Source organism: Sesamum indicum, linkage group LG8, assembly GCF_000512975.1.
Source record: "Sesamum indicum cultivar Zhongzhi No. 13 linkage group LG8, S_indicum_v1.0, whole genome shotgun sequence".
Classification (NCBI taxonomy): Eukaryota; Viridiplantae; Streptophyta; class Magnoliopsida; order Lamiales; family Pedaliaceae; genus Sesamum; species Sesamum indicum.
Window position 1 is genome coordinate 15,282,568 of NC_026152.1, and position 13,738 is coordinate 15,296,305.

The 13,738-nt window shown below is 35.9% G+C and overlaps 2 protein-coding genes across 3 annotated transcripts; both read left to right on the plus strand.

Annotated features, from left to right (window-relative positions):
• On the plus strand, positions 2,100-4,698 carry LOC105169388 (putative late blight resistance protein homolog R1A-10). Its single transcript, XM_011089782.2, has 2 exons — positions 2,100-4,243; positions 4,568-4,698. The coding sequence occupies exon 1, from the start codon at positions 2,135-2,137 to the stop codon at positions 3,914-3,916; it is 1,782 nt and encodes a 593-aa protein (XP_011088084.2). The 5' UTR covers positions 2,100-2,134; the 3' UTR covers positions 3,917-4,243; positions 4,568-4,698.
• On the plus strand, positions 5,189-12,512 carry LOC105168847. 2 transcript variants are annotated; one of them, XM_011089010.2, is made up of 8 exons: positions 5,189-5,528; positions 6,592-6,749; positions 7,832-7,934; positions 8,032-8,225; positions 8,337-8,444; positions 8,556-10,717; positions 11,102-11,174; positions 12,061-12,512. In XM_011089010.2, exons 2-8 carry the CDS (start codon positions 6,714-6,716, stop codon positions 12,214-12,216), a joined length of 2,832 nt encoding a protein of 943 aa, XP_011087312.1. In that variant the 5' UTR covers positions 5,189-5,528; positions 6,592-6,713; the 3' UTR covers positions 12,217-12,512. The 2 variants fall into 2 exon arrangements, with proteins under 2 accessions (XP_011087312.1, XP_020551756.1); XM_020696097.1 differs by lacking the exon at positions 5,189-5,528 and having other exon boundaries at positions 6,611-6,749; positions 7,821-7,934.

A 13,738-nucleotide genomic window follows, 5' to 3' on the forward strand; every position in this document is an offset into this window, starting at 1 on the left:
TAAGTATATTAGCTTTTTTTATTTACATTAACAGTCAACCCACACGCCATGTGTAATAAAAAAAAATTATGATAAAAATGTAAGAGTAAATAACATGAATATATCTCGAGCTTAGGCCAAATTATACAAATATATATATATATTGCAAAATTACAGTTACACCCTCAGAAGTTATAGTTGTAATTACAACTACACTTCCTATTTAAATACTAAACTTACACAAACACCCCCTGAAAAGTTTACACTACTAGACTAACACCCCTCAGCGGGTGTAGCTGTAATTTTACAAAAAATAGGGGGTGTTTGTGTAAATTGACCTAATATCAAGGAATGTCAATGTAATTTATCAAAAATATTAATATACATTAATCAATGTGTTTAATATATTTTGGTCAATTTTAATGCATATATAGCATCAAGTGAAATGACACAAATATAGTATGAGTTGAGGTAAAAGAAAGAAGTTTGTGAGAAGAAGAAATACCGGTAAGATGAGAGAGAAATAGTTATAATTATGGGTTTATTAAATATATAAAAATTTGTGTGGAAGAAAAATATGGAGTAGTGGATAGAAAGAAAAAAATGAATTAAGAGGTAAATTACAATTCCAACCCAATTTTGTTTTGAGAGAAAGAAATGCATGAATGGGTAAATTTGAGTATTCAAAAATTAGTATGATAAATAGAATATTTTTTTTTATAATAGTATAGATAAAAATTAATGTGGCACGCTGTCTTTATATGTATACAGTAAATAATCTTCAATGCTTCAAAATGTATTATAAATAATAATAAAATATATAAATCAAAATATCATATTTTAAATATTAAAAAAAAAAGCAAAGAAAATCAACTTGAAGATATTATCAACACAATAAAAAAATTGGTATATCAGTAAAAAGTGTCTTTTCTTTTTTTTATATTAGTATAGATAAATAAAATATATTAATGATTTAGATCATAATGTTATAAATGAAAAGAGTTGACCTCCCATACTATTTTGTTTTTCTTTTCAAACCACGCGCAATTCACACACACTCAATAAGTTTCAAACAAATCGATCAACTACAGATTTTTATTTTTCTTGTGGTTTTCAAATATCTCAGTTAATACATTTGAATATCTGCCACTTACAACGAGATTTTTAAATTTTTTGAATGTTTGTACGTCTATTTTTATAATAATTTATTTGTTTTTTATTTGGGTTGGACGTATATGTATTAATAATATATTGAATTAATTTTTGAATTTGAATGTCTTGAATCATATAATGAATTCATATATAGTATAAAAAAAAAAGAGTTAAACAGACAGCAACTTGCTTAGTAATAAATTCCATTCCTAATAATGATTTATAATGTTCAATCCATTCTTGTGCACAGTTTTCCTAAGATGTCCGAATTGCCAGCTTTGTGTTTATTAAGATTATCCAAACTTAGTACTATCTCTTACATTTATTGCTGAACATAACTTGACGATCTCCTGTTGCTGCCAACAGGCTTCAACAACTTATAGTGTGCTTATTGTTTCTGTGTGTGTGTGGTGAAGGAGGTGAGAAGATGGCTTATGCTGCACTTGTTTCATTCTTGCAAACGCTGGAGGAATCCCCTCAACCTATGCAAAAAATCCCATCTAATCTTCTTGAGAAGGTTCGTTATTTGCTAGGGATTCTTGAAGATTCTGTATGGAAAAACAGGTTATCCAATGGGGATTTGGAAGGGAAAATCAGGAACGCATCATTTGAAGCACAAGATATCATAGAATCCCATGTATTAACTCAATCAGAGCTCTCCAAATCTCTAAGTTGTGGAGTTGGTAGCTGTTTCTGGGAGATCATTTCGGCTCTTCAAGATATGTTTCCTGCCATCCATCTATGTGATACGTCGATGAACATGGATAAACACAAAGGCTTACGGAAGGTGAAAGAAAAATTTGCTTCCATATTGACAGCACTGTCTAAGATCAAGGATGGGAAAGAAGAAGCCCCGGGTGCAAGGAATTCGTGGGCTGTCGGTTCATCAAGATTTATTGCCAGTAACAAGAACGCACCGGTGGGACTTGACCAAGACTTGTTGCACCTTAAAGATCGGTTAGCTGGATGATCGTCTAACCTGGACATCATCTCGATAGTCGGGATGGGTGGTATTGGCAAGACGACTCTCTCAAGAAATTTGTATAATGATCGGCTTATTGAGGATCGTTTTGATACTCGTGCCTGGGTTGTTGTATCCCAGGACTACCACGTGGAAGATGTGTTTATGGTTCTCGTAAATTCCACGGGAAAGGATGGTAGTGAAGTGCATGAGAAGAGCGCTGAAGAATTAGCTGATCGTCTGTACAAAAATTTGAAGGGTAGGAGGTACCTCATCGTGATGGATGATGTTTGGGACACCAAAGCCTGGGATGATGTCAAGAGGTTCTTTCCAGATGATAATAATAGCAGCAGGGTCATTTTAACTACTCGTGAGTCGGAAGTGGCTGTATATGCCAACCCTGGAAGCTCTATTCATCACATGAGCCTTCTTAGCCCAGAAGCAAGTTGGGATCTATTGCGTGAGACGGTATTTGGACAAGAGGATGGCCCTTATGAATTGGAGAAAATTGGACGTGAGATTGCAGAAAATTGCAGAGGGCTTCCACTTGCAATTGTTGTGATCGGTGGCCTCCTCTCTAGAGACATCAAGGGAGAAAACTGGGAGCACATTGCGCAAGACGTTTATTCAGCCATGGCTAGAAATGATGGCGATCAGTTTATGGAGATACTATCTTTAAGTTATAATTCCTTGTCCCATCATCTGAAACCATGTTTTCTTTATATGGGAGTATTCCCCGAAGATTATGAGATATTCGTCTCCCAACTCATCAAGCAATGGGTTGCAGAGGGATTCATAAAACCTAGAACCCCTAAAAGTCTCGAAGAGTTGGCAGAGGATTATTTGAGTGATCTTATCAACAGAAGTCTTGTTGAGGTTCGTAGGAGAAAGCATAATGGTGAAATTAAAACCTTAATCATCCATGATATGTTGAGGGAATTGTGTTTGAGAAAAGCTCGGGATGAGAAATTTCTTCAGATAATGAAATCACAGAGTCATGGTTTTCCACAAGATAGAAAGAATCAGCGGCGTGTGAGTATTCACTCTGATCGTTTGCTTCCCCTGAACGTTGTTCATGACTCGTATCTCCGTTCTCTTGTTTATTTTTGTGATCTTCATTCCAGTAATCACTTAGTGTCCTTTATTGTGAGTTTTAGACTGCTCAAGGTATTGAATGCACTTACAATAAGGTTCAGTGAGTTTCCATTTGGAATACTGGAGTTAGTTCATTTAGAATTCCTTGCATTTTGCTATACAAATAAGCTATGGTTGCCTGCATCCATACGCAAACTCCGGAATCTTCAAACTTTAGTTGTTTATCTAAGGGATGTCAGCATGTTCCACCCAGACGACACTTTATATCTACCATCGAGCATATGGGAGATGCCAAAACTGAGGCATCTTATGTTCGAAAGAGGCTTCTTGCGTTCCTCTTCTTTTGAAGAAATCAAAGGGGTTCTGGAGAATCTTCAAACACTTTCAGATGTAACCAACTTGAAATGCACCAAGGAAGTCTTGGAAACCATGCCGAATCTAAAGAAGTTGGGAATTTCATACGTCCACGACACTCTCACCGAATGGTCATCCTATGAGTTCAACAACTTCATCTACCTACACAAACTTGAAACGTTGAAGTGCGTCTTCGTTACCAGGGATGCTTCAGCTAGGCAACCTTTGCCTTTAAATCTCGCTTTCCCTCCAAATCTCAAGAAGCTGACTCTCAGTGGTTGCAGAATTTCTTGGGAGAAAATGATTGTTGTTGGTTCGTTACCCAATCTTGAAGTGCTAAAACTGAGAGATAATGCCTTTGAGGGATCGGTGTGAAAACCAAATGAAGGGGAATTCACTAAATTAAAGTATCTGCTCATTGAGTCAAACCGGTTAGAGCATTGGTGTGCTGATCCTACACATTTTCCACAACTTCAACACTTGTGTCTCAATTTTTGCTCTTGGTTAAAAGCAATCCCTCAAGGAATTGGAGATGTTGCAAGTCTTGAAATGATTGAGTTGTTTGAATGTAGCTCATCTGCTGTGGCCTCAGCAATGCTGATACAAGAGGAACAACAAAGCTTGGGGAACGAAGGCCTTAGAGTTCGTATCAATTCCTATGATGATTATTTCAAGGCTCGTCGCAACACCTCTCTAGGGAAGGTAATCGCTTCAAGTGATTTAAGGACAAATTATCATGTGTTTTCTTAAAATTTATCATAATTATAAATAATTAATCGTTGTTCGAAAAATTACAAAATTGCACAGAATTAATAGACGACTAACAAATACCCTCTACATTGAGTTGTCATGAGAGGGTATTTGTTAGACGGCCGTTAATTTTAGAGGATATTTGTAATTTTTTAAGTAAGAAATAAGTAAATATAATTATATCAAATTTTAAGAAAACCCAACGTAATTTATCCTTGATTTAGTTCCAATTATGATCAGTAGCATTTCACATTTTTCCTTTTGTGTGTGCTGCAGGTAAGAACCTGAACGTGTAGATGCAGTGGCAATTGGTCTGCACAAATATTTATTCGATTGGCATGTAAAATGTTGTACGTATCTCGGTTGCATGAGGCGTAGATAGTACTCTTGTGGACTCTGAAAAGCAAAGTTTAATTTCTTTTGTATATATTTTGTTAATATTATATTTAAATTGTTTGTTCTCATTGTTAATGATCGTCTAACAATTAGTTTAATCTGTTAGATTTTCATTTATTTTTTGTGGTGAAATGATCAAAATATCCATATGGATTAAAAATTATAATTTTATTTATTTTTTAAAAATTTTCTTACTTTTTATTATTTTTTTATAATTTTTAAAATTTTCCATCCACTATATCTGGTTTTTATAAGTTTTTAATTTTTTTTAAAAAATAAAAAAATATTATAAGGGCAAATTTTTTGCTATCTTAAGTGTCTTTTTAATTTTTATTGCAAAGGAATGGACAGCCAACCAATACTCAGTTTTGTTAAAGAATATCATGCCAAGTTTAAATTTTGGGTCATATGTATCAACATTGCTGAAATCAACAATATATAATTATATTATAAATTATAATGAATATATCAAACTATAATATCTAAAAATAATTTAACTTCAAAGAAACTGGCCGAAAAAGAAACAAAAAGATAAAAAATGAAATAAAAGAGCTAGACAAGTAGCGGACATCCGTTACCTATAAACGGGCCGAGCACCCAAATTGGGAGCGATAGAGCGAAGGTGCAATTCCCTGCGGGCTACATGTTCGACGCATAATTACAACTACGGAAATCGAAAAGCGGCGGAATTCCAGATTGAACGGACAGGTTTAACTCAATCACTCTCGGAGTGTTCCTGTAATTTTCCATGATTACAGCGAATAGGAAATCGATCGGTAGAACTTCCAGATTGAGCATGCAGGTTTAACGGCGAGATTCTGGAGAGTTCGCTTATTTTCCGGTGAATTTTTCTCGCCGTCTTGTCGTTTTTAGTTGCTTCGTTCTAGTGTATTCATGTGCATATGTGTTTTGTTTAATGATATGTTACACTCATGTGCTCTCAGGGAAGACAATGATGAATTTTTGTGTGCTCTTCGATGTTTTGTAGTTAAAATGGTACCTTGGGGACGAAATTGGATCCTATGACTAATTAAGATTAGATATTCGAATATGGAAGAAGAGGAGAATTAAATTTGTTGTGTGCTGTGTTGAGTGATGTAGGAAGGTTGGAAGAGGAGGAATTTCTAGAAGAGGAAGGGAAATGTGGAGGGATGTTTTAGTATATCTATCGTTGTGCAGTGTAGAAGGAAAAAGACATAGGATGATAAGTACGAAAAGGAATCATATATGTTCATGAGATAGGAGATTATGGAAGAAGCTGATTAATGCTTGTTGAAGGTGAATTGAAATTAGAGGTAAGAGAATTAGGAGAATGAAAATAGATGAGGAAATGTGGAATTAGGGAGTTAGCAGTGTCTCTGCTTTGTGTAGTTTGTCAGAGCACGTGTTCAAGTGAGTGCATCTTAGTGGTACAAGCCAAGAGGACGGGATCACCTACCAGTCTATGCTAGTAAGAAATATGATCAGATTTAGTTTTCCATGTATTTGACTTTTTGTTTGAGTAAAAGGATTTATACATTTCATAGCTTCCTCTCAACTGTGGTGTTATTATCTTCCCTGAGTTCTCTATTTCTCAAGAGAGATAAAAAGAAGAACTTCACCTGTATTTGGGCAAAATTGTTGATACTAGCGAGAACAGGATAAGTGATTTGAGTCTCTATATTAGTGAAAAGTCTTGGAAAAGTGATGTAAAGAAAACAAATCTTGTTTGTCGTGTGGATGTATTTTCTGGAAATATGAATTAAGTGTACAGTAAAAGCAGGAAGAATGGATTGTATGTTTGTAATGCCTGAGATTCAGTTTCATTATTTTATAATTACTAAGTTATTTTACTTGATATCCCAATAGTCAAAATAGTCTCAGTGATAATGCTTTTATGCTGGAGTGCTTATATTGTAAATCAGGCTTCAAAATTACAGCAAAGAGTGCATTTTGGCTAGCACTTCTCTTATAGGAAAGATGCTTGTATCAAATTCACTTGGCTTGGTGAAAGATAGGTGGGAAAAACGCTCATGAGAGGTGCATCATGTTCCATCCAAGAAACACACCAAGATATCGCAAGGTAACACTCATCTAGTTTGATTTATTGGTATCACCAGCGGGATGATTTTTTGTTAAAGTTGTATGTCACATGACTGTTCTGTTGCACTCCTGAAATGAAGAAAAAGATAGCTGAATGAGTTGTTTATAAATGGTATTGACAATGCCAGACTTTTATCTGCTACTTGGTGGCGGTTGATGGTTGACATTCTGGTTCCAATTGACATTTATGAAAGAATTGAATGATTCTACATGCCTAAGGAATTGCTTGTCTGAAGCTTATGGTAGGATAACAGAAATATTCTGGTTTCTCTTGGTATATACTAAGAAAAGTTTGTTCCTAATACATTTGGTGAAATGCCTTTGTGAATATTGATGTTTATGTAAAAGGAACTGCACTAGCTGATTATCATATATTTAACTGATGGTGTTTTGGAAAATCTAACATGCATACTTATTTTTTATACCTTCATGTTTGGCTAGTTATGAACCATCTGCTATATAGATCTCGTTTATTGAGAAAGAAGCTTTCTAGTAGTCAATACTTGGATTTTATTCAGAAAATACATGACTCAGTGGAACTCTTTACATGGAATATGGAAATAAGAGTGGCATAATTGGGGGTCTGTTGGAGTAGGCGTGCATTAGAGAGTGTCATCAACCAGCTTCACTTCTCAAGCAAAGACTTTTAACTAGGAAAAAGAAGAAATAGAAAAGAATTGCGGGTGTTGGAGGTATTAAATATTAAATGATTCTCTTGTCTCATAGTTTAAGCTTTTAGATGACGTGGAAATTCAACATGTTATTAGAACCAAGCTAATGAAGAGGTTTTGAGTTTGAATCTTACTGCCACCCAATTGCGAAGAATAAAGTTTCAAGTTGCTTTGTGTTATTAATTATTTTGATGATCCAGTTCTGGTATGCGCTGCACGGCAATGTTGTTTTTTGCTAGTTACAGTGCCGTAATGTCATGTTTCTCTTGCATATTTGGCCAGACATTATCTTTTAGAGGATTTAATTTGCACATACCTTAAAATGTGACTTTTGTTACATCTTAAAAGTCACTTATGAATAACAGGGTATTTTTTTTTAGCTTTGAAACAGTCTTTGATGGATTGCCAGCATTCCTGTACATCACCTCTTCCACGGATCTGGGTCATCGAGACACTAGCACACTCTAATCGAGTAGATACATCTCTTTTACTAGGTACACATGGTGTGGCCTTATTTTGGTGGAAATTTTAGTTTATGGCTTTTGTAAATTGTTAATGAGAGACTTGAGATTTCCGTATTCATGGTCGTAGATTTGCTTGAGAAGACGCCAGAAATATCTGATGAATTTGGTAATAATGCAAGAGAATCAGTGTCCTTGAGAATTTTAGAGAGTTTCATTGTTCAAGGTGGTCCTGCGAATCCTGTATCTTCTGCCTCAAGTAAAAAAATTAGATTAAATCCATCTGACCGTTGTGAGGATGTCCTCCGACTAATATTAACCGAGGTACTTCACATGTTTGTATTTCAGAATTTACGTTATTAAGCAAGACAACATGCCAAGAAAAATGTTTGACCATGGAACTGCTACTCTCATAATTTATGTAAATACTGACAGATGCCTCCACCCCATCCTAAACGTGCTGGACCAGAGATAATGAAGTGGGATCTTCAGCCTTTTATAGAGCATAAAAGATCTACCTTGGCTAAATCTGCTCTACAACAGGTGAATGGAACTGTTTTACATTTATATGCTGCACTTTTAAGTAACAGGAATTCTAAATTTCTTGACTTCACTTTTACTTTGTTCTAATTTCCTCTGCTTTCCTTGAAACAGCTAAAGGATGCAATTCTGACAGGAAGCTATTGTTTTCTTGCATCTTTGAAAGGACAAAGTGGTTTGCCAGTTAGAAATCAACCTGAGCATGAGGCCCAGGTGGATGATGGTGACTGCAATGGCATGAAACAGAGACTTGAAGGATGTCGTACAAATGATATTCACCTCTTGAATAGAGATTTGGCTGATGAAAACTTAGTACCAGTTAACAGGAAAAGAAAAGCGACTAGTGAAAATGCAGGAGGAAACTCTTGTCAAGATCATATCCTGTCGGAGAATGGGTGTGAAACCGGTATATTATCCGTCAAGAAGTATAAGCATGACCGCGGTTGCAGTGAACAACATGTAGGTGGGAGATTAACATCAGCAGGTATAGATACACAAGTGGCAGATACAGTATGCCTGCAAGACCATGGAGGAGACAGATGCAGCTCCAGAAGAGAAACTCATGTTGAGGGAATGGCACTAGATAGACCTCCTGAGGGTGATAATAGTAAGAGTACTTCTTCTAATGGGCTTGTTGGTACTGATGAAGTTTTGCCTCGTGAAAAGCAGATTCCTCATTCTGACACTGAACCAAATAACAAATCTGAGGGGGAACAGGAGCAAGCCAATGACAAGAAGGGAGCAACAGGTGACAAGGAAGGCATTTGTGACTCCAAAAGAACTACCGAAGATGTGGATAAAGTGCAAAATACTCAAAGAAATATCCTCGATGTTGGTGAAGTTGAAGATATTTCTAGTGATAGTGATGGGAAGAATGATGACAGGACTGCTATTGCTACAAACAATAATGCTTCTCCAGGTCGTCTGTGTGCATACAGCCATGATTCCCTGGAAACAACCAATCTGAGAGATCAAAATCTGTCTTCAGATACAAGTAAAAGGGACAAGGAAGAAAGGTGCAGCTTAGGAAAAGAGACTATTGTAGAGGTTGATGGACGAAATGTACCTCCTGGAGATGGTTATATTGAGTGTATTTCATCAAAGGTTCTTGTTGGCCATGATGAAGTTTTGCCCCAAAAAAAGCATGCTGCTTGTAGTGGCACTGAAGTGCCAAACGAAAACTTTGAACCCAGTCCAGATCCTGATGGCGAGAATGCAGAAGGGGATAAGAACGGTTCCCATGGGCTCACAACTGCTAATGAAGACATGGATAAATTTGAGCAAAATGTTCTATTAAGAAATGACCAGAATGTCGATGAAGCTGTAGAAGATGTCAATATTTCTAGTGACAGTGATGGGTATTATGATGAGAGGTCTAATATTGATACAAAAAAGAGGAGATTTCTGAGCTCCCAGTGCACCTACAGTCAAGATTCTTTGGCAACAACTGATTGGAGAGAGCTAAATCTTTGCATGAAGTGTAATAAGGGTGGAAAATTACTGGTTTGTAGTTCTAACTCCTGCCCTTTAGTGATTCATGAGAGCTGTTTCGGTTCTGATGCAACCTTTGACACAAAGGGGAAATTCTACTGCCCTTTTTGTGCATATTCTCAAGCAATCTCAAAGTACATGGAAGTTAAGAAAAAGGTCTCCTTGGCGCGAAAGGACTTTGCAACTTTTATTTGCTTGGGGAGCCCAAAAGAAAAGAAGGAACCATCTCAGAGATCATGCAGGCTAAAGCAAGATCATTTGGAACAGGATGATGATTTTCCTGAAAGTAATGAACTTAACAAGGGAGATGTCGTAGAAAAGGTCAGTAATTGTCAACATAGGAAGAGATTGGAGTTTGAACAAGCAGGGCCTTCAGAACACCCTGGTAACAGTCCCCATTTTGGAGGAAAAGCTGTAGATTCAACCAATAGATTAGCTCGAACTTTGAGTAAAGACAAACAAGGGGGGGAAACAACAAGGCAAGAATCCCAATCTCCCAAAGTTCATGGACGAAACCAGAGGGCTGCACGGGCAATTCGTAAATCTCGGGGTGAAAGTACATCCTTCCAGGCTTCAAGGAGACCTGAGGTGAATGAGAAACAGAAACATGCCAATACCAGATCCAAGAAGGAGGTCCAATGTCCACCAGAAACAGATTTACCTTATGAAAACAAGTCCTCACCAAGTTCTCACTCTACTGATTCAGAAGAAATACCTGAAGAAGAAAATGAAGATTCTAGTGTCTCCAAGTATTTTATAAGAGTTCGAAAGCAAGAAAAACAATGGTAAGTCCTTTTCTTCCTCAATACGATTATATTGCCATTATTTATCTCAAAGAGATGATACTCATTGAAAGACGTCACTTGTGCACTAAGAAAAGCCATGGTCATTAAAGGTTAATAATGATTGGTCAATTTATAGGTATTAATCCATAAAGTTTTGTTTTGATTATATTTCTTACCCAGGTCAGAAGCATAAGTGTCTTTTTGTAATCTTTCTTGGCATTTAGTTAGATTTCTGTCCTCAGATCAATAATCTTGTACATGGTACTTGTTTGTCTGATAATGATACCAGCCTGAATAACTCAAATTTTGTAACTTTTGGAACATTGATATATAGATTGTGTTTCCACTTGAGAACAACATGAGGATCTTTCTCTTAATCTGCAGCTCATATCCAGCAATTCCTCAATTGAGACGGAAAAGACTCCCATGGACAAGTGCAGAAGAAGAAACATTAAAGGTACAAATTATTTTTCTCAATATACTGACCTTTAATCTCCTTGCTGTCATCTCGTTTGCTAATTCCAAATCTGGAATCGAATGCACAAGTACAATAGAAGGGAGTCACGTGGTTTTCATGCAAATTAAAGTTACTTTTGTCTCCTTGTATGCTTATATTCTCAGCTATTATGTCCTAAGAAAGCAAAGCTCCTTTCTATCTAGTACAATAAATAACAGAAAAGGTCTATGTAGCTGCATCAACAGGTCTGCCCTATCCTTCGACTTTTAGTAAAGAACTGTTTTGAATAAATATAAATATTAGCATACTGTCCTGTCAGGATCTAGGTTTTTTCAGTTATTACACCCGAGCTTCCGTCCTCTTGGGTTATGGTGGGGAAACCCATTTCACCAGTTACTAACCATGTAAATGTGGCCCAGTAGCAGTACCGCTATTCGGCCTTTGCTTGGATGATTACTTATTTTGCTGATTAGATTAGAGATAAAAGAATTGTCAATTGACAGCACAAATAGGAAATATTATAAATTCTTCCTCTTGCTTCGGCATTGAAAGGAAGATTATAAATTATCGATCTTTTAACTTGATCGGAAGTATGACTTCCATGTCAGTGGAAGTGCAAGAACGCATTGCTTCCACATGATATGACAAGCAATTGGATTCATAGAGAATAGGATGTGTAAGATTGTATATCAAATCCTTTTGATCATTAGAACTCTCTCTATACAACTTTTTTATTGTAGAGCTTTTGTTTGTGAATAAAAGGCAAATTGGGGTTCTACAATTAAAAATTCAGCTAGAGTTCTAGTTCAACTGTAGGTTTTTCTTTTTGTGATTGGTGCTGCTCAGTCCTTTGCTCAAGAATAATTTGCGTTATTCTCTGAAACAGAAGGGAATGCGGTTATACTGTAGCCCCTACGACAAAATTATTCCATGGAAGAAAATTCTGGAATTTGGGGCCAATGTATTCGAGCAAAGCCGTACTACGATGGACCTTAAAGATAAATGGAGGAATATGTGCAAAGGAACCCCAAAGTCAAAATAGAGTTCTGTGCGTATGCTGGAGTTTGTGCAGTCTCCTAATTTCCATGCTGACCACGCCAATGAAATTACCGTCCGAGACATTGGCTTGGGCATATTGTAAGTAACGCTTTGCTCGACGTTAGTATGCGTATAGAGTTGTTGTAAGTAATGATCACTCTTTAAGTTTGGGGGTCTGGACTGTAGTTATGAAGCTCTAGTTACTCTTAGCCTTCGCCGTCAGCTGTTGCCGAGCTCTAGATTGCTTATGTTTGAAGTTGGTTTCCTTTCGCTATCCACTTGAATGTGACTGTGTAGCTATTACTAGTTTCTCTTTTTAATCCGCGAGGAAGTCAAAAAGAGGATACTCTCAACTGTCATCTTGAAATTATATCGATTTTGTTTTTGAAATTAAATCGATTATAATTAAAATTATTTTTGTCAACATCAATATCTAACAAAAATTATTACAATAACATAATTTGCTCAATAATACCTACTATCATAGTAGACAATAACTTATATTATACAGTAGACAACATCCATGACCTTAAAGATCATAGCGTCTCAACTTTACAAATTAAGCTAGGTTTTATTAAATTGATAAATTGATTTAACATTGCAATTCAATACAAAATTCAATTTCGTTAGCCAATTCAAATATATTTTTATTTCAAATGAAAATTTATACAAAATTAAATATACATTTTCCACTGAAAATGAAAACTTAAATCCTTTAACCTGAACTCGACAAGTTGAACCAAACGTAGTGGGACGCACCCACCCGTTAAATTTGGTAACCCTATCATGTAGTGTATATATATCGGGCCCTTGACCTAGTGCTCTTTCAGTAGCATTTTCACTACTGTAGGCTGCAGCCTAATCTACTTTGTCTTGCCCAACAACTGCCATAAGTAATGATGCTACTTACTTATAATTGAACATTAAATAGTTGTATTTATTTAAATGTCTCTGGTCTGTTACTAATGACATTTTAAATTATCTTTTACCATTTCTTTTTTTGAAAAAGAAGAACACTTTCTCTTTATTTTTTCTCTTCTAATCCCAAGTTTTACTTGTCTTAAGCAATTTATTATTAATATACTACAATTTTCTTCTTTATCTAAAAGAAATTAAGTATGAAATATAAATTTTTTTAATTAGAACATAATTTATTACTGTTAGAACATTTCATACACGGTATCAGGGTGACACGCGTACCTGTACCTCTAATACAAGATAATTATGTTTGGTTGTAAAGTGCATCTCATCTCAATCCATCTTAACAAAATTAATATTTCAATCCCTATCACATACTCCAAATAAATTTTATCTTAACAAAAATATAATAGGAGATGAAATCACAAATTTAGCAACACGATGAAAGAGCAGATGCATGCACCAGCACCAGCACCGCATGGAGCAGAGTAAGGAACCACAGCAACACCAATGTGAATGTGGTATGGTGCAGTGAGTGTCACTGATTCCAACTCCCAAACCCTGGCCCACAATATCAAAACCAAATCTAATGGCTTCAGTTTATCGAC

What these genes read in the sequence shown, in the direction of transcription:
- LOC105169388 (XM_011089782.2), top strand. Translation starts at nt 2,135, where the DNA reads ATGGGTGGTATTGGCAAGACGACTCTCTCAAGAAATTTGTATAATGAT.
- LOC105168847 (XM_011089010.2), top strand. Translation starts at nt 6,714, where the DNA reads ATGTTCCATCCAAGAAACACACCAAGATATCGCAAG. An exon ending in AGATACATCTCTTTTACTAG is followed by an intron (nt 7,935 to 8,031) that starts GTACACATGGTG and finishes TCATGGTCGTAG; the next exon opens with ATTTGCTTGAGAAGACGCCA. An exon ending in CAGAAGAAGAAACATTAAAG is followed by an intron (nt 11,175 to 12,060) that starts GTACAAATTATT and finishes TCTCTGAAACAG; the next exon opens with AAGGGAATGCGGTTATACTG.